General features: G+C 43.7%; 1 protein-coding gene across 5 annotated transcripts in view; it reads right to left on the bottom strand.

Annotated features, from left to right (window-relative positions):
* RGL1 (ral guanine nucleotide dissociation stimulator like 1) overlaps window positions 1-21,013 on the bottom strand; it is a 268,038-nt gene that overhangs the window by 25,677 nt on the left and 221,348 nt on the right. For all 5 annotated transcript variants that reach the window (XM_054693406.1, XM_054693404.1, XM_037506288.2 and 2 more), the window contains 7 exons: window positions 18,204-18,328; window positions 16,578-16,793; window positions 13,103-13,206; window positions 9,195-9,279; window positions 4,951-5,040; window positions 2,633-2,719; window positions 1,231-1,263 (listed from right to left, as the gene is read on the bottom strand). In XM_054693406.1, coding sequence (XP_054549381.1) covers window positions 1,231-1,263; window positions 2,633-2,719; window positions 4,951-5,040; window positions 9,195-9,279; window positions 13,103-13,206; window positions 16,578-16,793; window positions 18,204-18,328 — 740 coding nt within the window. The remainder of the gene's footprint in view (window positions 1-1,230; window positions 1,264-2,632; window positions 2,720-4,950; window positions 5,041-9,194; window positions 9,280-13,102; window positions 13,207-16,577; window positions 16,794-18,203; window positions 18,329-21,013) is intronic.

The following is a 21,013-nucleotide window of genomic DNA, read 5'->3' as shown; positions in this document are numbered from 1 at the left end:
GGGCAACAGCTGAACTTCCTAACAGGACATAACAGAGGTGACTCAACAATGGGCAGATTCCCTGTGTGCCAACTTCCCACCCTATGAACCCAGCCTTGTTCTCTGACTCCTGAAGGAACATTTATCAACATGCTAAAGAAGAAATACACTCCATCAGAAACAGAGGACTTACATATATTTTTTGGTTAGTGTATTGTTACTAAAGAGCTCAGCCTAGCTAGCTCCTGAAGCTTGGGTTTCAACTTCAATGTCATTTTTTTCTGGAAATTTCTGACAGCCCCCTCCAAGTTGGGGGTAAATGCCCCCCTACTATGTGTTCCTATAAGACCTACAACTTCTGCCCACCAGCCCTAATTAGACTGTATTATAATTGCCTGTCTGTCTGTCCACCTTCCTCTTAGAATGTGAGCTCTCTGAGGGCAGGCAGCTCTGGGTTCCCCCTGCTGCAGTCCCCAAACCTACCACAGGGCCTGACCCTGGCTGGTCTGCAGTCAGTGTTTGTGGAATGAAAGTGTGAATGAATGACTAAAGAACAGTGACAGTACTATGGGGGGAAGTTACTATTTTGCTCACTCATATTCCCTGAGGCCTTTTAAATGTCTATTTAAATACATCATTTTAACACTAAACCTATAACAAATTTTCAAAACTCCATTGTATCTTTTTGAGTGTATACCACCCCACTCTACTAGCCACAGAAAAATTCAAATTGATGTTGCACACTCCGTCCTATGCTGACAGGAAAGGGAAAGAATAGTTATCCTCATGGAACAAAAAGACCCTTCCTTTTCCTTTCGTAAACAGACCCACAGGAGTTGGCCATCTTTATTAACTCTTCTGTGTCACTTATCCTCATGCAATCCCTTCTCCCTAATAGTGTGAACCTGTTACTGCTGATGCTTCTTGTAAAGATGGAAAAGAGAGGGCTAAGGAAAGAAATGAGGGCAGCACAGGATTTGAGGCCTGGCTTTGCTACTGAGAGACCCTGATCAAGTCATGTTGTCTTTCTAACCCCTGGTTTCTTTGCCTTTAAAGTGAGGATGACAAAGGCCCCTCATGGAGCTTTTGGGGGATGATACATAGGAAGGTGCCAAACACAGTGGTATATGATAAATGTTCAACACATGCTATTTCCCTTTTTATCTGCCTCCACAAATAAACTTAAGCCCTTACTGCTTTCATTTCATTGTACCCAGAAGAAATAAAATGGAAAACCACAAGATCTCTTACCCTTCTCCTTTTTTCAAAGTTGATCAGCCCACCCTAAAAGAAATTAAAAAAAAAAAGACAAAATCAAATCACTTTGCAACACAAGTCTATGTTGTTCTAGGTGTTATGAAAATAGATCAAGTGTGGTGATACAGTCACAATGATTAATGATACTCCAATTAGGGATACTATGGAGGAGGAGATGCATCATTGGCTTCCAGAATATCCTCCTTTTAATTATAATATAACGGGAGAGGCAGCCAGCCCTCTCTTCAAGTGTCTGAAACCAACTAAAACAGTCATGATAAAGGAGTGACAAATCAGAATCTAAATACATCTGCAGAGCCAGCAAAGGCAAAAGCTTGAGTAAATGTTCCATTATACTTTTTCCTTGACCGAAAGCAACAGAAACAGATGGGCCCTGACTCACACTAGAAACCGGGCTGTCAATGGTTTATCAGAAGGGAAGTCACTTCTACACAGCATCATGAAAAGTGAAGTTTCAATTCTTCATCCCCCACCCCAGCTCCTCTTCTCCATAAGCTGATTGAACCTTTAAGTCATTGGTCACTGCCCCCAAATTCCCTAACACCAATGAGTGTTTCCTGAGATAAGCTGAGGTAGAGGATGTACAGAGACACCCAACTCAGGAAATGCACAGTGAACAGCATGCCAGAGGGAATGCTCATGACAAAGACAATCTAAGCGAAATGATTACTCCTAGCAGTGGTGAAGTCAACGCTGATCACATGTGATACCCAGACAGCGAGAGACTGTAATATACAAGCAATTCTGTAATCTCACTCCAAAGACCAGATTTCTTCTCTACTTAATGCTTTATTACTGCAAGTAGCTGGGTATTTTGTGACTTGGTTTCACATTGGAGAGGAAGGGGGAAGGGAGAAGATGGGAGAGGTGGGAAGGAGGAAAGAAAGAAGGAGCCCTGGGGTGCCTTAAAATAGGTACTGCTATAAAAAAGAAAAAGGAACGGGGGTGGAGGAGAAAAAGAAAAAGGAACACCTGAAAATTCACCAACTTGACTGCCCTCCTAGCGCAACATGGGCTAGTCCACACTATGCCCTTGACTCCACCTGCCAAAGTCCTACTCAACAGCAGGTCTTGCTCAAACCCACCCCTTCCCCAGACCTGGCCACATGTTTCCTCTTGTGGAACTGACTGTGGCCTCCTCTTCTCTCTCATTGCATTTCTGTTTGTGTTCTTACTATTTCTACCAACTTCTGTCACCGTGGGTATCCACCTTACACTGGAAAGTGGCCACCTGGTGAGTCCTTGTGTCCCTCATCACATCTAGCACAATGTCACGTATATGACGGCTTCTCACCAATGCCAATGCAAGAGAATTTCTCTCTCAGGGGGCAGAGAGCAGGTGCAGGTCGCATTTCAGCATTGGCACAGAACTCACCTCAATATGGTCCTGAAGAGCAGTGTCTAGCATGGTCAGGTCGGTTAGAAAGGTGCCCAGGTAGGGCACAGTTCCCTGCATCACCCCCTGGAAAGCAAACACAGGAAAATGTCTCTGATGCTATTGAAAAGTTTAGGGTTTTATTTGTTCCCCGATGGAGCAAGTGGACCATTGAAGTGGTGCCACTGAACAACTCGCCCATTTGTAGCTGGAAACAGCAACCCTGAAGCCAGGTAAGCCTTGATGGTGTCTGGAGGATATTTAAGGATCATTCAAGGCCTAAATGAAATGTTTTAAATTCCTGCACACATAGGACAGGGAGTGGCAACCAAGCCTCAACGGCCAGGAGATCATACAAGCACGTTCAAGTGTGTCCACAGAAAATTTATCTTCCCCTTAGACTCAGACACTCCCGCCGGTTGGGGTGGCCCCACCGAGGGTGGCTTTGCTGCTGGTAAAGGAAAGGGCCGCTACCCACTGGGGAAAGTGTGGTCAGGGGAGGCTGGGGCATCGCTGTTCAAATGGCCCCTTGGACTAGACTTCGTGACTAGCTTCCAAAGGAAAAAGGGGGAAAGTGGAAAACCTGGCAAACTCCACATTAACCAAGTGAGGACGGCCAACATTGCAGTGACACCAGATGTCATGCTGAGAGCGCGGACTCCCTGGAGTGATGTGCTGAGAAGGGCACATCACTCTGTGCTATTCGTCCCCAACCCCCACAAACTCAGACTAATCACCAGAAAGGCAACAGACAAGTTGGGACGTTCGACAAGACACTGGGAGCATCCCTTAGTGTCAAGGTCGTGAAAAATAGGGAAAGGCCCAGAAACAGTCACAGAGATGTGGCGAGGAAATGTCACGTGGTCAGTGAACCGGACCCTGGATTGGAGAGAGGACAGGATGGAAATCTAGCAAAGTCCAAATTAAGCCTGGGTTTCAGTGAACTATAACACGCCAGGTAACTATAACACGCCACTTGTCCCTACTCAGATGCCCAGGGCATCTGAGTAGGGACAAGTGTGCTTGGTTATGGAGGATGTTAACGATGAGGGAAATTGGCTTCACAGACGTGCTAGGGGCCACCTGCACCTTTTCTGCAAATTTTATAATGAAAAGTTCATTTAAAAATGATGCTCCTTGGAGAGGAAAGGAGCAGTACTTCACCGCAGGTATATACAAAACAAATTTCACCAAATTTCTTTGACGTCTTCTCTATTCTTCATCAGGCATCAAGGCATTAACCATTCCAAAGAGAAAACAGAAAGACACCCGATCCGAAGCTCCACCGAGGCACTTTCGGAAGTTCTGGCAAGAACATAGGGTCTCACTGGGGCAAGGCCGGGCCTGGTGAAGGGAGGCCGCCTTCCCTCAGCCAGCTAGGCTTGGTGAGGTCCACACCAGGAGGGTTTGTCCTTCAGGAGCTCCTGGCAGCTGTGGTCTGTCCTTCCTCTCTATGTGTGTACAAGGTCTCATCCTGAACCAAAATAACCTCTTTAACATCTATTTTTAACTTGTCTTTGAGCAACCAAAAAATGCAGTGAATGTTTTATAGGCTTTATGTTACAGAAGAGCCCTCGCATTCAATAACAATGTTTCTGATTGACGTGGAGATTTCCAAAGTTGGAGCCAATCCGGGAAGACAAGGCTTCTAGTTTGCCAGTCTCTAATCTCTTTGGTTTCCTCCCCTCACTGCTAAAAGTTAGGAGAGCTTTATAAAGAAAGGTAAAGATGATAATACCTATTGGTTTTAAGGAGCAAGTCAGGCTAGTCCTTTGAGGGTTCAAATACTGGAGAGATATGGCTAGTCATTGGGTTTAGTAAGGAGAGCTGGAAACAGATCTAAAAGGTTTGAAACAAATGAAAAGATCTCCAAGTTCACAGACCAAGTCCTCCTGGGAGTAGACACTGTGTCCCCAGCCACTGTGTGTCCAGAGCTGACCACACAGGCATTCCCACAGAGACGCCAAAGCCCGTGAGGCCGCAGGCCAAGGGGTAGGCTCTAAGTGTAGGAGCAGATGGAGAAACCAAACCAGAGGGATGAAAGTTTATTCCAACATAAGTTCCCTTACCTCCAGAAAAATAATCTGGTCTAAAAAACAAGATTTGCAGCCATTACTGTGTATTTCCTACTGTGTCAAATGGGTGTGCTAATAACTTTCTTACCAATCTCTGAGGGTGGCTGAGAACATAAAGGTCTGGAGAACAATGTTTGAAAACACAGAGGCCCTGCAGTGTGAAGGGGGTGCAGCCACCAGGCGCCCAGTTACTTGTGTGGGGCCCGCCCTCTGTGGGCTCAGGGATGCAGGGGGCCCACATACCATGTCCTTCTGGAGCTGAAGCCGCCTCTGAGTCCGCTTCTGGTTTTCTTTCACACTACTGTCCAGGTTTGCAAATTTGGAGGTTCCTTCCTAAGGGAGAGCAGCATACACAGAGATGAGGGATGGAGGGTAACTCCAGGAAGAAGTGAAGTGAAGGGGCAGCTCATTTCAGGCACAGTCCCCCAGGCCCTGGACCGTATTTGCAGCAGGCGCACACTATGTCTGACTTGTTGCAGGGGGTGTCTGTGTGAAATAAGGCCTACTGACCTCAGAGTAGCCTGCTTCCCCCTACTTGGTAAGAAGAGCCCCTATTTGATACAAAGTCATTCATCCACACAAGGTAGGCAATTTCCAGAACTGGAGACAATTTTACCACACCTCAAATTTCACTCAAAGGAATCACATGCCCTGGAAATGAAGATTTCTTCCTCTGCGCATTTTGTTATTTCTTGATGTTGGCCTAAAATGCATGTGCCAGCATTCTGTGAAAGAAAAGGGACTATTTCCGTGGTGTTTCTTAGCTAAATGAAACTTTTCTACTGGAAGTTTTCTGAGGAAGTCTGGAGTGGCAGTACAGTACGACCTTTCGACACTTCTTACCCCCTAAACCAATCCTCCCAGATCGCCCCTCCGATTGGGAACTCTGGCAAAGCAGCCCTTCCTCCTGGCGCCAGAGGACAGATGGCGACCCCATCTCTCCTCCCTGCTGTTGTAACAACAAACTCTTCGACAAAATGACTAATCTCGAGGTTTGCTGACTGAACACAGTGTTTTCAGTTTTGTGGTTTCAGGGGCTTGTTAAGTTCTCATTTTCCAGGAACTGTATGAATGGGAGGCAAATTTCACAATTCAGTCGTGTATAACCCCATCTCTATTAGTTTCCTCTTAGTCAGTTTCCCCCAGAATTATTATTATATCATCCTGTCACTACCGTGCAGCTTCAAGAGGCTCTTTTTCAGTGTCCAGGCTTTTCAGATGTTGGGGGGGTGGGCTTCATCGTATCTTCTGCTGGTCACCAGTTACCCAGATCCAAGCACCCCACGGGGACAGAACCTAGGGTGACCCATTATCTATTTTCTCCCCATTACAAATGATAATAAGATGTAGCCTTTGATCTTAAGGGTATTTCCTTAGGAAATGAAAGAAGAAACTTAACAGGTGCTAGTTCCTGTGCTGGATGGGGGAGTCTTCCCAAATTCTTGAGGATTTGCAGGGAGTAAGAAATTAAGTCCATCCCACCTGAATGTGAATGTCTGCCACTTTCCAGGGTATATATCCTCTGGGTTCTCTTCCAGCTTCTTATTCACCAGCAGAGATATAATGTGTGGAAACTATTGCTATATCTAAGATTCTTACTAATGATTTCAGAAAAGTTAAAAGGCTCCTGGGGAATCGCGGAGTGACAGAGATGGGAGCCAACTTCAAAAAGCAACCTCCTCACTGGCAGAAGAGCAAAGTCCTGTGTCAAGGAGCTGGAAGGATTTAGTGATTCACGAGATTGAGATTCTATCATCCCTGGCTGGATAACTCAGAAAACTGACTAGAGCTCACCTTCCAAAAGAGGTGTCAACTGAAAAATCCTCTAGTTGCCACATCAGACGGTATCTGTTGTTTCCTTTGCCAGCCCTGAGTCTTTGCCCTGCAAGGTCTCATAATACCAATCCCTGGGAACTTCTAGAAACTTCTCCCAGGTTTGGTAACTGCATCCCTCTGGGTCTATCCTCTTGCCTTCTCCGTTGCTCAAGTTCATATTCTCTAAGTGGCTCTTCTTCCTGCCAAAGTCACCTTGCTTTTTGCTGGGAAATCCTATCCAATCCCATGACCTTCATCAGCACCTATGTTTAGATGAATTCCAAACCTCTCCTCTCTTCACTGACTTCTCATTCTCCTCTTATCTCCTCCCTCCCCCACCCCTGATCCTTCTCTCTCTTTCTCTCTGGTGCAAATCTCTCACTTTCTCTCTAATTCCAACTTCAGTGGAGTTCAGCCTTCTTCCTCCACCCTGCTCTCAGGCCTCAGAGGGGCTGCTTCTACTGCGGTGCTACCTGGGCACTGACTCTGTCTTGATCAATATTGGTTAATTACAACCCAGAAGTCAATAGTAATGACTCAAAATGATCTTCTCAGTCCTAATAATCCCCTGTTCGCCACTCTGAGTTTTGTTAGTGCATCAAGAGCATCACCAAATAGTATCTCCAGAGCCAGTTCCTGGGGTTTTTAAGCAGCAGTTTATGTCAAGTCAACCAGGGAAAATTCTCACCAAGAGCCCCAAGAACCAAGAAGATTTGGACATATTCTGCTTTCCTGCTGTTCTGAAATGTGTGGACTCTATCATTCACCTGCATAGGATTATCCAAGTTTCAGGTTTAAGATAATCTTTAACAAAGATAAAATCATTTTTTCCAACAATTAAAAGGAAAATTTTATGTATTTATTTATATAAATTTGACTTAGCCTATTCAAAGGATAATTTTGATGCCTCAGCCATCATATTACAGAGGTGGGACATGACATTTAGCCAGATGTAGACAAGACAGGTATTTAAGAGCAGGATAACCCAACCAGAAATCAGCATATGCTCAGGAGGGGCATGTTAGAAACAGCAGTCGGCAGCTTTTCTCAGTGTTTCTTAGGAGACGCTAAGTACGTTGATTTCAGTTTTTATAACTGTGCTGGGAACTAACATCCAGAATTACATCCTTCATATGTGAAGAATGATCAACAAAGCTAACTTGAAAGGGACCTCCGTATACATTCGGGCTGCCCCAGCATTCCACTATCATTAATGATAATACACAGACTACTTGAACACATAGCCAAGTTTTTCATTTCTTGGGGATCTGAACTATACATGAGAAATTTCACTTAGAACACTGGGATAGATGTCTACATTTAAGAAAGGTTTATGGGGCTTTTAATGTCTAGCTATAGCTTTGCTTCTAAGATTTCAGCCAGAAGACAGCCACCAGGCGATGAGCTGCATGGGATTCAATTTATCTGCTTTGGAAGGATGACTCAGAGCTATGGGGATTTGAATGTGTGGCTCCAGATAGTCTAGCTTCTCATAACTGACAGGGAGACCACTAAGCCAACTCCTTCCAGCTAGATGAGCTTCCATTTAAAAGTCTGCAAATCCAGGGGGATGGGAAGCAGGAAGTTAACACAATCTCAGCAGCATTTTTCAGTGTGTGGTTGATCAGGTAGGCCTTACCCAAAGTCAGACATCAGCATGAACTGCCCTACTCACATTCTTTACTCTAAGAGACAGCCATCAACATGGCTATTACCTCTAGCACCTGACACACTGTGAATGCTCAATCAACATTTGTAAAATTATTGATTTACCTTCTCAATAAAACTCTACCTTATCTATACCCTGCTTTCTCTCCCAAATGGTCAGAAGAAATAGTTTTATGCCTAAGTGATAAAAACTCTTAATTATAATTATTTATTACTCTTAATTATAATTAAGAACACCTCCAAGGTATATGAGTCAGACTGTGTTACTTATCACTCTGAGATATGGCTGTCAACAAGATGAGGCTGATAACATGGACTTCATAGACTGGTTGTGAGGATAGTAGCTGGCCTATGTTAGTTCTGCGCCTATGATCCTTCATGGCCTGATGTTGGTCTCTCTATTTGACTGCCTTTTTGTTTTGTGTCTCCATCCACCAACTAGAAAGGGAGCACTTGAAAACCATCTCCACGTTAGACATCTTCATATTCCCAGAAGTAGGTCCATGCGTTACAAACGTTAGGCCTTCAGCACAAGTCTGAAGGAGTCAAAGGACCCAGAAGTGCCTTTACCTGGTCTGGTAGTCAGAAGTCAGAGCTCAGTTGATAGCCAATAAACACTGCTGACTGACAGATTGTGCAACTATGTCCAAATAAAGGATGTGGGATTGCAGGCTTGGACTCTGTGGCTCTAGAAGATGTTTTGCTGAGAAGGAATATTCCAGGCCCTCTCACCCACCTGACTGCCAGCACTTGGTATTTGCAGAGCACTTTGTTAAAGAGGTACACACACGAATGGTAGTTTCACAATCCGGTTATATAACAGTGAAATTAAGGAGCTGGACTTCAAATTTTCTCAATCCCAAACTTCTAAGATTAAAGCAAAAGAAATGTATAAATTTGCCTCCCCCTTACTTTAGGCTTTCTCATGGGACTGAAGGAATTTAAGGACTCCACAGCTTCCCGGAGTGCCACCCAAACCTTCACCAGTGACCCCAAAGCCTCACCTTCATCAGTAGTTCCCGACTGGTCAAATGGTTATTGTGGTCTGAGAAGATATCAGAAAGTTCTTCAAACATCAGCATTCGGTCCCTGTAAGAAGAATTGAGGAAATATTCACCAGGGCAGAGTTAGTAAAAGCCCCACAACCTTTGACCCAGCTGTGCTTGGTACCCATGGCCTTTATTAAGCCACAGAGGGACAGAGCTGCTCTCGGGCTGGTGGGCGACACGCACAGAGGAAACCAAGGACAGATTTTTACATAGGCGGCTTTTTTTTTTGGTTCTCATTATTTTATTTTATTTTTTTTTAAATAATAAATTTTATTTTTATATTCCCCATACAATTGCAGCCCCCCATTCTGACCCCAATCCCTCCCCTCCCGTCCCCCACCCCCCAAAAATGTCTCCATTTCATAGTTTTTTGTTGATTTTGATTTTCACTTTCTTATAGGTGGCTTTTTTTTAATCAAGGTGCACATGGTCACCTGTGTGAAATGAGGAGTATTTTCCAACCATGCACTTTATAATTGTGGAAAAGGATTGTCAGATTGGGTCATTAAGTCATTCCATTGGGACATGCCCACGTTAGCAAGTTAAAAAAAGAAAAAGAATTTATCTTAGTGACACGCACACAGTCCACAGCCCCCACAAGGTCATCTGGCCAGTCCCCCAGCTTAGAGATGAGGCTGGCAGGTCAGGGATTGCCCACACTTCTGCTAAGAATTACGGATAGCTGAAATTACAGAACCCACATTTCCTGGCTCCCAGGCCAGGGTTCTTACTTTTGGAGTTGGCATGGAAATGGAACGAGCGTGGTTTCTGGGGTGAGAAGGGGTGGGCTCAAAACCCAACTTGGCCTCCCACTCCCCGTGCGATGTGGGACAACCTGTTTGACTTTCCTGATCTTCAAATATCTCCCTCTACCCTTCTTGAAGATAGATTTTTTTTTAATTTTATTTTTAAAAGAATTATTCCTTTATTGTAAGATTTTTATTTCATTTATTTAGCATAGAAGAACTGGGATGTAGGTCAGAGGTGCAGGGGTGAAAGGATTCACCAGAGACAGAGTGGGGAGCAGAACAGGCAGATCTACTGAAATACACTGCTGAGGGGATCAGCGGGCGAGACAGGAGAGGTCTGCTGCGCCATGTGGGTTAGCTCCCTGGCCAGGAATCGAACTCAGGCAGGCGCAGAGGGCTTTGTGATGGTAGTGCTGAGACTTAACCCCTGGGCCACCAAGGAGGCCCCTTTTTAATTTTTAAATTTTTATTTTGGGGTTCCATTTTTTACACTTCTCCATGTGCACGTGACCAAAAAATAATACACAGGCAAAATACAGTAGGAATAAATCTTGAGCTACGTGAAAGGATTTAGCGGTGACCAGAGGGAACAGAGAGGAGGGAGGAGGAGATGGGGAAGGGAAGCAGAAGGGGTACTGGTTCAGTGAGCTTCAATTTCCTTATCTGTACAATGAAATACTAACAGCCCCCGAGAAGGACTGCTGTGAACCTTGGTAGGACCACGTAATGTGAAAGCACCTACTGTTGGCCCTGCCCCTCACAATTCTATTAGTCTCCATGGGCCGTGTACTTTTCTCCACAGACCCCTCACCGGTGGCTGGGCAAACAATTCTGAAGGCAAAGAAGTAAGCAGGTCAACAGCATTATATCCGCAACACTTCTGTTTTCACAAGAAAGCCATTATTAAGCACTGACGTGTTTTATAATGAGTGCCATATTACTCTTACAATAAAGAGAACCATTCAAGCTATTTATATTTTGGAAAAAAATAACTAAGAACCTAATTACATGTAGGCCTAAGTGAAAAGAAATAAATAGCTGTCTTCTCTGGCCACTGAAAGTTATTAACTTGAAGGGCTGTATGGACACTGATAACCAAGTAAGATATTGTAACCCCGTCCCTTGATACAAGGGAAAATACATAAAGCTGATATGGAAGCATCCACTCTTAAGGAACTGTGACACTTCCAGGGTGTCCCTGCTAAGACACAAACCAGCCAACTAGGAAATAAAGCAGAGACCCACGTTGTACAGAATGTAGCTTACAGGTCTGTTTTACGGTTTTGCTATTTTTTTAATCATTAAAGCAGCCAGCTGGAAGAATGGGCCTTCTCATCCAGTAACCAAGGAGATGAAAACACAAGCCCACTGATTTTTTTCACTTGTGTTTTACCCTCAAAATTGCTGGGGAAGAAATCTTTGGCTGGCTAAGTGACCTGGTGTTGTGTTCTATTTATAACCCATTAAGAGAAACAGGATTCCCTTTCACTGCAATCAGAGACACCTGCCATCCCACATGGCTGCCTTTTGCCACCAGACTATCCCTTTGCTGACTATCCCTTGTGCTGTTGACAGCACAATTGGGGAGTAGTGATAAGGGGAAGAAGGGGCTGGGGTGTGGAGGATGATGTTCCCATTGCATTTTACCAGGGTCTCTCAGCTAATGATTTCATGTGACGTAACTGCCATAAGATGTATATGAGAGGAAAATCAATCAACTCATCCCTCTTTCATAGCACAGAGTCACCTTGATGATTCAAACAAATGAGGATCAGGAGAAAGGATCCTTAAAAAAGAATGGCCATCAAGAAAGTGACACTGAACTTGGAAAAGCCTATCTGCCAATGGATAAGTGTATTGTAAAGAGAGCATGAGCTTTGGAGTCCATGTGGCTGTGGCTTCTTCTCTAGCTCTTTAACATCAGCTACAAAAAGCATCTGCTTAGACATTTTCTCTTTATCTATCAAAGAATTAAGTAAGAAATAATTTGACTTCCCCAAGAAGACTTTCCTCTTCTTGAGAATCTGAGCTCATCAGTAAGCTCGAGTACAGTGGCATTCATTTTGCAGCATAAGTTTACAAAAAAACTGGTTCACCAACCTAGGTCTCATGTAAGTTGAATAGTGTGAGTCCCTTTGGGCATAATTATGGTGAGTGAACTAACGAAACTGAGGGCTAGACCTTCTACTCTAAGGACGGACTCACCCATTTCACAAGGATGGGTCTGCTCAGGGAGCCAGCTGGGTCTCTCCTGATGAAAAGGGGCTATCTGATTCTAACACATATGGTAGACTGTAAATAGTTTACACTTCTTCCTGATACAGACTCGCTTCTTGATTTAGTCAACGCTTAGATGGATTTTTTGAAAGTAGCTGGCCTTGGAAGCCATGACCCATTCCCCAGCCTTTAAATCTACACTGATGTGAGACCAGAACTTCCCCTCACCACCTTCTGCTTCTTTTGCAAAAAGTTCTCTGGTCTGTAAGTGAAGTTCTGGTACTGGGGAGAGGCCATCAGTGAAATAAGAAGGACATTAAATTGTTCATTGTTCCAAAGGTTACACCCAGGAAAATAATATAGGTTGTGGCTAGTTAATAATTTTCAGTGGGACCAAGGAAGGAACAATCAGAGTTTTTTAATATCACTAAGATAGATTTCCACATGCTGAAGTAGGAATGAACTAATATGGATTCCTTGAACAGCAAGAACTAATGTCCTATCTCCATACATTATCCCTCACATATTGAAGACTTAGGGCTTTGGAACATGGCTGAAAAATAACCAGAAGTAATGATAAATGGTTGTAAGTTCATCGCTTCACAACCTTATCCCTCAAAACCCAGAGCTCAGCACATCCTTCCAATCAGCCCCAGAGCCAGTCATCTTGGCTTTGGCGGGCTTAGAGAATGAGCCTGATTTCTACAGCAGCAACTAACCTCGAAATTCATTCATGATGATGTGTGAGATGCACCCTGTACCTGCCTGCAACACACAGAGGCTTCAGAGCTGTTTCTTCAGTTATATAACACGAGCTTTGAAGGTGAGGACCGAAACTATTTATGCGGCAACTAATCACCCAGCCAAAGAGAGGTGAGTAGACACTTGGGAACTTACTTTGGGACAGCAGCCCAAGTCTTTTTTAAGCGATAGATGGAATTGGACTGCAGCGCCGAAACGATGGCCCTCAAGGAGGAAAAGTTCTTCAGGATTCTACATTCCTGTATGGGGAGTGATTAAAACATAAAAGGCATTTAAATATCAATAATACAGTGAGTTGGTGGTTTCCTGTTTTAGAGGTATCACAGCTGCTATGAATTCTTACCACTAAATAGGCAGCTGTATAAATACTGAACATCAAAAAGTGGCTCCTCACTCCCACCCCAGTCACCGAAACGCTTTATAGATTTTGGCACCGTGTGCTTGTTTTTCTCCCTTTAATATATTTTTTGCGTCGTTGTTACAGTTTTATAGTTTCCAGCTTTCCTAGTAAAAACACGCATGAAGGTGAGTCTGTAGAACTATGTTAGAGAAAGCAAACTTTCTTCTGCTAAAAGCACACAAATACCCTAAAAATACACGTCAAAGATCCCTGTATCCTTTAGACCCACAGAGTGAACCGGGCAGCAGTCACTGTGGGGTCAGATGGTATCCAACATCCCATGACCAGCTCTGGTCCAGTGAGGTGTATGTAACTTGGCAATAAAAATTCACCACGAGTTGAACTCTGCCTTTTATGCTCTTAGCCAAGAGGGAATATTTTTATGCACATTCATTCGGTTTCAGATTGGCTTGTGCCACAATTATAAATATTCAGAAACACCTAGGCGCTTCAGTGTTTCCAAAATAACTTGGGCTTTTAAAATCAGACTCATTTTGGCAGCATTTTAAAACAAAATAGAAAGAGGACAGGAAACATTCTGGGATTTTCTGGGTAAGGAGACAGGCTCCCTGATCGCCACACATAAGCTGCCATGGAGCATCCTGTGGCACCAGCACTGCGAGAGGGTCCTGTTTCTGGCTGAAGGGGAAGGTGGCAACAGGGGGAAAGGGACTCATATCAAAGGGCTGCTTCATGTGCAGGCATGTGAGAGTGTCGAACATTCACTGCTCACGACTGACAACACCATGTGTGCGTGGGTCTGGTTTAGAGCAGAAAGAACATCTGGGGCAAGAGGGCTTGCAGTGGTTGGGCATAAATGCACACACACTGCTTAAATGATCACTGCAGGAAGCAATGATTCTCCTGAATTCGAAGGAAAAATAGCTTCTCGAACTCAGCATGCCAAAATCTGGTTCCTCCAACCAACCCCCAAACATGGTCTTGAGAGTAAAAGCTTAAAAAGGACTTCATAAAAGTCATGCTTACTCGTACACATCGCAATGCCCTCCCTTTATTTATAAAGAAAAAAGAGAAAAACAGAGAGAGGGAGCTCTGAATTATAGTCTGGAAATCAAAGCCATGAGAGTATGGTTCAACAAAGGTTCAGAATCCCAACGTTATGTTCTAAAAATCAGGAAACTTGCAATAAATAAAGGACCTCAGGCACAGATATTTCATGCAAATTGTAATAAACATATGGAACACATTATTCAGAATGAGGCTTAAGCTAAGGGTTTCAAGGAGTACAAAAAGCATCTGGCCCCATTTCTAGAAAAGGAAGAATCTTTTAGAAGAAGCAATGCACAAATTAAAAAGTATCAGTGAGGCCAGTCCAAATAAATATAGTCATATTAGGTCAGAAATATTTTCTGCATGTAAAGTTATTATCATTTTTCAAACATCCTCTCAGTAGAAACTGACTGTGATTAATGCAGGAAAAGAAAAATAAATCTTGGCAGGAAACCACTTGTGAATTTCATTATTTTATTAAGTTACCCTACACAATTTCAAGGGAAACAATATGCTCAATATTAGGAAACTACATCACTAAGAGTAAGAGCCTTTGGCTTACAAGCACGTACTATGGGGCTTGGAATGTACTTTTAAATTATTCAACTTGTATTTCTTATTATCACATAAATGCACAATCTATCTTTAATTTGGACCAGTCATTGTTTGAGCCACACTATCATACCAGATGCTATATTCTTGTTATAGATTTTTCTAAGTAGTTGAATGGGCTAAGGGTAAATAGGTCATTTTTCTTTCGAGACATGTTGAGAATTGTAAATGCAAATGGTATTTATGGGGGGAAAAAAAAACCTTTTTCCTTATCATTCTAAGACAGAGAATTCCATGCTCTGTCACACTTTATCAGAACTTCGTTTGTAGCTCTTACTTGCTGAGAAATAAGCTCAATTCAGAATAGGAGAAATGTTAAGTTGCAAAAACTTTTTTTCATATATAAAATGTCTGGAATAATAGACCACCTAAAAACTCAAAAATACCCTGTTTTTTAATCAAAGACAACAAAAGAAAAAGCAAAGGAAAATAAGAGATTACAAAAGTTTGGGCATTGTGCCCTATAAATTTGAGCTTAGTGAAAATAATGTCTAATGTGACAGAAAGCAAAATGTGTATATCCAAGGGTTGGCCCAGAACAGAAACTAATAAGGTATTTACCTAATGATTTCAAAATTGTTAATTATAGTTACACAGTTTTGCTGATGTAATTTTTCTGCCTAGAAAACAAAATCTTCCCCAATCTTCAAATACCAAAAATTCCTAGTAATCAAACTTCAAATGCCACCCCTTCCATGAAGCCTTCCTTGATCTCCCCAGTCAGAAGGGATCTCTCTTGCCTCCACCTCTGCAGCATTTATCTACACAAGGTTCTACTTCTCTTACACTAAGATGACCCCAATATACCTTAGCTTCAAATGAGAGGCTTTTTGTAGGACCAAATCAATTGTGTCCATCCTACCTCCCCAAAGTGTAACAGTGTAGCTTAAGGCTTTTAGGAGCTTACAATGTTTGAAGAACAGTGACTAAATCCTTTTCACCTTTTTCAATCAGAAGTGAGGGTTATGCTGTTAAGTGAGGGCCACAGGCTTGTTAGTAGGTGGCCTGAGAGAGTAGTAAGTGACACTCAAAAATGCCACTTGGGTCTATAATAAACTCCTCCCCTCTGACTTTGGATATAAAGTCTCCAAAAAAGCCCCAGATTCATGCAAAATCTGGGTATCTTGGTCCTGTAGAAAAGAGTCAGGATTCTGAGGAAGCACTAGCTCTTCGTATCTGTGGAGGACACAGGGCCTCCAGGAGCTGGACGTGGGAGCACCGGATCACTCTGGGTTGTAGAGAAATCTGACACTCTGTCAGTTTGTCTTCACTAGACAAACAGAGAACCTTACCCAGCCTGTGGACAAAGGCAAAAGTGGATACAATACATCCCTTTGAGATGCAGCAGCAGGGCCCATGGAACTGAAAGAAGTGAGCAAGGTACCAATTTTCTTTTTAAAGAGGAAAAAGAAACAAGTTCCCAAGTTAAGAAAGACAAATGTTCCCCTTACCTTGGAAGAACAACAACAAAAACTCTATGGGCACTCATTGATGGTCTTTTAGCTGCCATATAAGTCATTTAAAGACAGTGATGGAGCAGTCTCCAAGATAGAGGACGCACAAAGAATATTTTAAAAAGACAATTACGTGAGCAATGTTAATCCACTTCTCAATGATTCTGGCTCTCTGCTGAGTCTTGAGCTCTTTGCCCCCCAGGATGGTGCTGACCACGCATTTGGTGAGAGCATTAAACTGAGAGATGGTGGCTCGGATAGTGGGGGCCAAGTGTTTGTTTTCCTTCTTATCCCTCCGGGACCAAATGCAGCCCAGGCAGTGGTGAGGCACGACTTTCTTGAATAGTTGCTAGAAGAAAAGAGGAATTGACTCTGAGGACAGCACAGACATTTCCCAAGGCAAAGCAGTTCTTGGATCTTCTGAAAATTAGTATTTTCAGAAATACCAATAGGACAGACAACCCCTTTCTACTTGATTGGCCCCCAAGTGTCTGTGTTGATAGACAGCACAATCAATATATTTACGGATCAGAAACACCCCCCCCCCCAGTTGTTCTAAGTCTGCTCAGTTGGACAAATGGAACACAACGACCAAAACTGAAATCACCAAAAAACATTTTGACATTTCCTGCCTTACAAAGAAAGTTAGGGAAAAAAATCTACACTATTAATCAAAAAGATTATTTTGACCTTGACTTGTTAACCAAGGCACGTTCTGGGTCTCTGGCTAGTGAATTATCCTATAATGTGCTTGGGTACTCAGTGACCCCTGAAAAGTGATTCACAGAGATAACTGTATCTCTGTGATGTCATGCAACATTTATCAACATCAATAGTTCACATTATTTAAGATGAAGAAAACAAGAAGCATATAAAAGGAAAAGCTTTTCAGTAGCACCCAGTAACAGGAAGGAAAAGGGACATGACATAAAGCCTGGCTTCCAGGTCATTGTTTAAGTCATAACTGATGAAGTTTTTCCACCTTTCTCTTATGCTCACAGTTGTGGAAGAGCCGCCATGAATTTGTTGCACAAATCAGAAGCTCATTTGCACAGCAGTGCAATGCAAGCTGTGGAAGGATTTTTATAAAAGAGAGAACACCAGGGTTGACTTTATAATGGACTCTGATTTACTTCTGATAGTCCATTGCATGATCCTTCGATCGAAATTTTCTCCAAAGTGGGAAGCAGAGACAGTGGTCATTCACAATAGTTAAATAAACAGGCCTTTACTCAACTGCTATCTCCCAGCTAACACTGAGCTATGAAATGTGACTGACGTAATCAAGTATGTATAGCCAACAAAAATATTCAAACTTCAAAAGTACAGGAAACGCACACAGAAATGGGCTCCCAGATCTAGTCACAAGTGGGCTCAGTGAATTTATTTTCTCCTAACTTATACTTTGACCCCTTTACAGTCCTCCAAATAAACAGTTCAGATCTTGAAATATTTATGAGTCTAGAGGGAGAAAAATACTCATGGAACAGGGTAGATTTTGTTTCACTGGGATTAGAATACTTATTTCACTCTGTATATTGAGTGCCAAGTGAAAAGCACCTTCACCCAGAATTGCAGGAAGAGTTTAGGCCTAAATTATTCAGAAGATTGATCCAAGTCTCATCTTCACCCTATAGCACAGCCTTTCTCAAGGCTCAGGAAGAGTCAAGTCACATTGCCCTGGCTGCCCTCCCCACCACCAGCACTGTTGCTCCCCACATTTAAGTGGGAGCAGCCAAGGCACAAAGCCAAACCCTACCGCGTCCATGTAGGTCAGCTGTTCTGCCACGAGGTCTTCGGCAAAGCACGTGAATTCTGCAGCCCCTCCACCCTCCAGTTCCTCTTCCTCTTCCAGGCTGAAGGAGAGGGTGTTGGGAAGCCCATCTGTTCACAGATAGAAAAAAAAAATGAGTAATTTAGTGCCACTGTAGATGACTTTGTTTGCAGAGTTTTGTTTAGGAAGAAAGAAGCTAATCCTTCAGAAAACCCAGAAGAAAAGAGCAATACAAATAAAACAGCACAACCAAGCTGAGTGAAGTGCAGGTCTGCCCAATCTCTGCTTGTTCTTAGATTCTTTATTAAGTTCCACAGCTCATGTTGTCACTGACAAACCCCTGGTTCCTAGGCCAAGGACAGAGCCATTTAAGCAAACTTTAGAGAGGCAAACGTGGCCTTCCATTCAGAAGGTTACCTTTATCTTGAGCTCCCCAAAACCTCCATCAGCTCAAGGACTAGTCCACCTAGCTCCTTAACCCTATCTATACAACTCTTTTTATTTTTAAAGATTTATTTATTTATGCATACAAGAACTGGGGCATAAGCCATAGGTGTGTGTGTGTGGGGGGGGGGTGAAACGATTCACCAGAGAGAATGGAGAGCATAACAGGCAGATCCACTGAAATACACTGCTGAGGGTAACAGCATGCGAGGCAGGAGAGGTCTGCTGTTGCCATGTGGGTTGCTTCCTGGCCAGGGATGGAACTCATTCTGCAGTGGCTGGTGATAGCTTGATAGTGCTGTCTTTAACCCTGTGCCACCAGGGAGGCCCTATCTATGCAATTCTTAATCACTGGCCCATTTATAACCAGAACTCTTGAAGGACTGGGGGTGAAGGCCTGGCTTTGGGGAGTACATCAACATTTGAGGAGTATATCAAAATTGCAAAATTTTCAAAAAGTCTTCGGGGGGCCTCCCTGGTGGCACAGGCGGTTGAGCACAGCATTGTGAGGCTGTCCACAGCCTCTGCAGTGCCAGTTTGATCCCCTCAGGCCTCGGAGCAACCCACATGGCGAGCAGACCTCTCCTGTCTCGCCCGCTACTCCCCTCTGCAGTGTATTTCGTCAGTCTGCCTGTTCTGTTCCCTGCTCTGTCTTTGGTGGATCCTCTCACGCTTCCGCGCATCTGGACTGTACCCCGGCTCTTGTATAAATAAAAATAAATCTTAAAAAAAAAAGTCCTTGGAATTCTCAAAATATTGGAGCAGCTTTTATTGTAGCTTCCACCTAAAGTTAAGTGCATTAAAGCAGTAGAAAAGCCTTGAGCTAAATTCACTTGAGCTAATCAAAGTAAAAATCATCATGCAGCAAATGACATAGGGTGCAGACTGCAGAAGTAAGAACAGAATCAGTACAACCACTACGGCCTCAAATCCAAAGTTGAAAAGCTCAGCACATGGATGAGTCTTCATTCTAGAAGACTGGAACTGGTTGAAGTGAAACTTGAATCTCCAGCCTCCCTTCTCTGGCACCTGCCCCCAATTTCTAGATTGGTTTCCAAGCTCCTTCCCTCTTGCCTGTCAAAACTGCTGTCAAGAAGGAAATCTAGTTGCATTATGGGTTATATCTTAGCAGAAATTCAAATAGATGGGCTACTCTTTCCCCAAAATGTTTACATTGGAAGTCTTTTCTTTCTTTCTTTGTAGAATGAAAATAATTTTAGTCATCTTGGATCAGGTTGGGGTGACTGTTTCTTAGTTTTCTAGGGGAAAGGGACTACTAAGAGTGGACCCCTGCATCACTTCTGCTATCAGGAACCACATGGGCGCTCATCAACTCTGGTGATGGGTATGTGGTTAAAGGCTGCCTCCCTCAACCCAGAGCTGAAGGGAACTGGGGTCGAGTTATAACTGGGGAAAGTAGGAGGCACTGCTTGCATGTAGAGTCTGGGGCACAAACAGGCAGGTGCTCTAGGAAGCTAAAACCCCATACTTTCCTTCCACTCAACACTGCTGCTCTCATTCAGTGGAGGGATGTGATTTTGAAATCCCAAAGAAAGGTTCAGTCTGGAGCTTCCCTGGTGGTGCAAGGGGTTAAGTCTCAACACTATCAAGCTATCACCAGCCACTGCAGCACGACTTCGATCCCTGGCCAGGGAGCTACCCACATGGCGCAGCAGACCTCTCCTATCTCTCTTGCTGCTCCCCCCAGCAGTGTTTTTCAGTAGATCTGCCTGTTTTGCTCCCCAATCTGTCTCTGATGAATCCTCTCACTCCCTACCACCTCTGGCCTACACCCCAGTTCTTGTATGCATAAATAAATAAAAATTAAAATCTTTTTTTTAATCTTTATTCATTTATTTATTTTTTAAAGATTTATCTATCTATCCACACAAGCACTGTGGCACAGTCAGAAGTGCAGGAGGGTGAGAGAACCCACCAGAGCCAGAGGGGAGAGCAGAGCAGGCAGACAGAGGAAATACACTGCTGAGGGGAGCAGCGGGCAGCAGGAGAAGTCTGTTGCGCCATGTGGGACCCTCGCCCGGCAGCAGCCGGGGATTGAACCCGCGCTGCAGAGGCTACCGGCAATCTCAGTCTCGCAACCCAGCGCTCAACTGCTGCGCCACCGGGGAGGCACCAAAATTAAAATCTTTAAAAAAAAAAAAGGATCAGGGCAGCGGTTAAGCGCTGGGCTGCGAAGTTGCCCACAGCCTCTGCAGTGCCGGTTCGATCCCCGGCCGCTGGCGAGGTTCCCACATGACGCATAGACCTCTCCTGCCACGCCCGCTGCTCCCCTCAGCAGTGTATTTTGTCAATCTGTCTGTTCTGTTCCCTGCTCTGGCTCTGGTGAATTC

This window comes from Talpa occidentalis, unplaced genomic scaffold (genome assembly GCF_014898055.3).
Source record: "Talpa occidentalis isolate TD23 unplaced genomic scaffold, MPIMG_talOcc4v2.1 talOcc4.12, whole genome shotgun sequence".
In the NCBI taxonomy this organism is placed as follows: Eukaryota; Metazoa; Chordata; class Mammalia; order Eulipotyphla; family Talpidae; genus Talpa; species Talpa occidentalis.
Note: the sequence above shows the minus strand (reverse complement) of the source record. Positions and strands in the feature narration are given on the sequence as shown.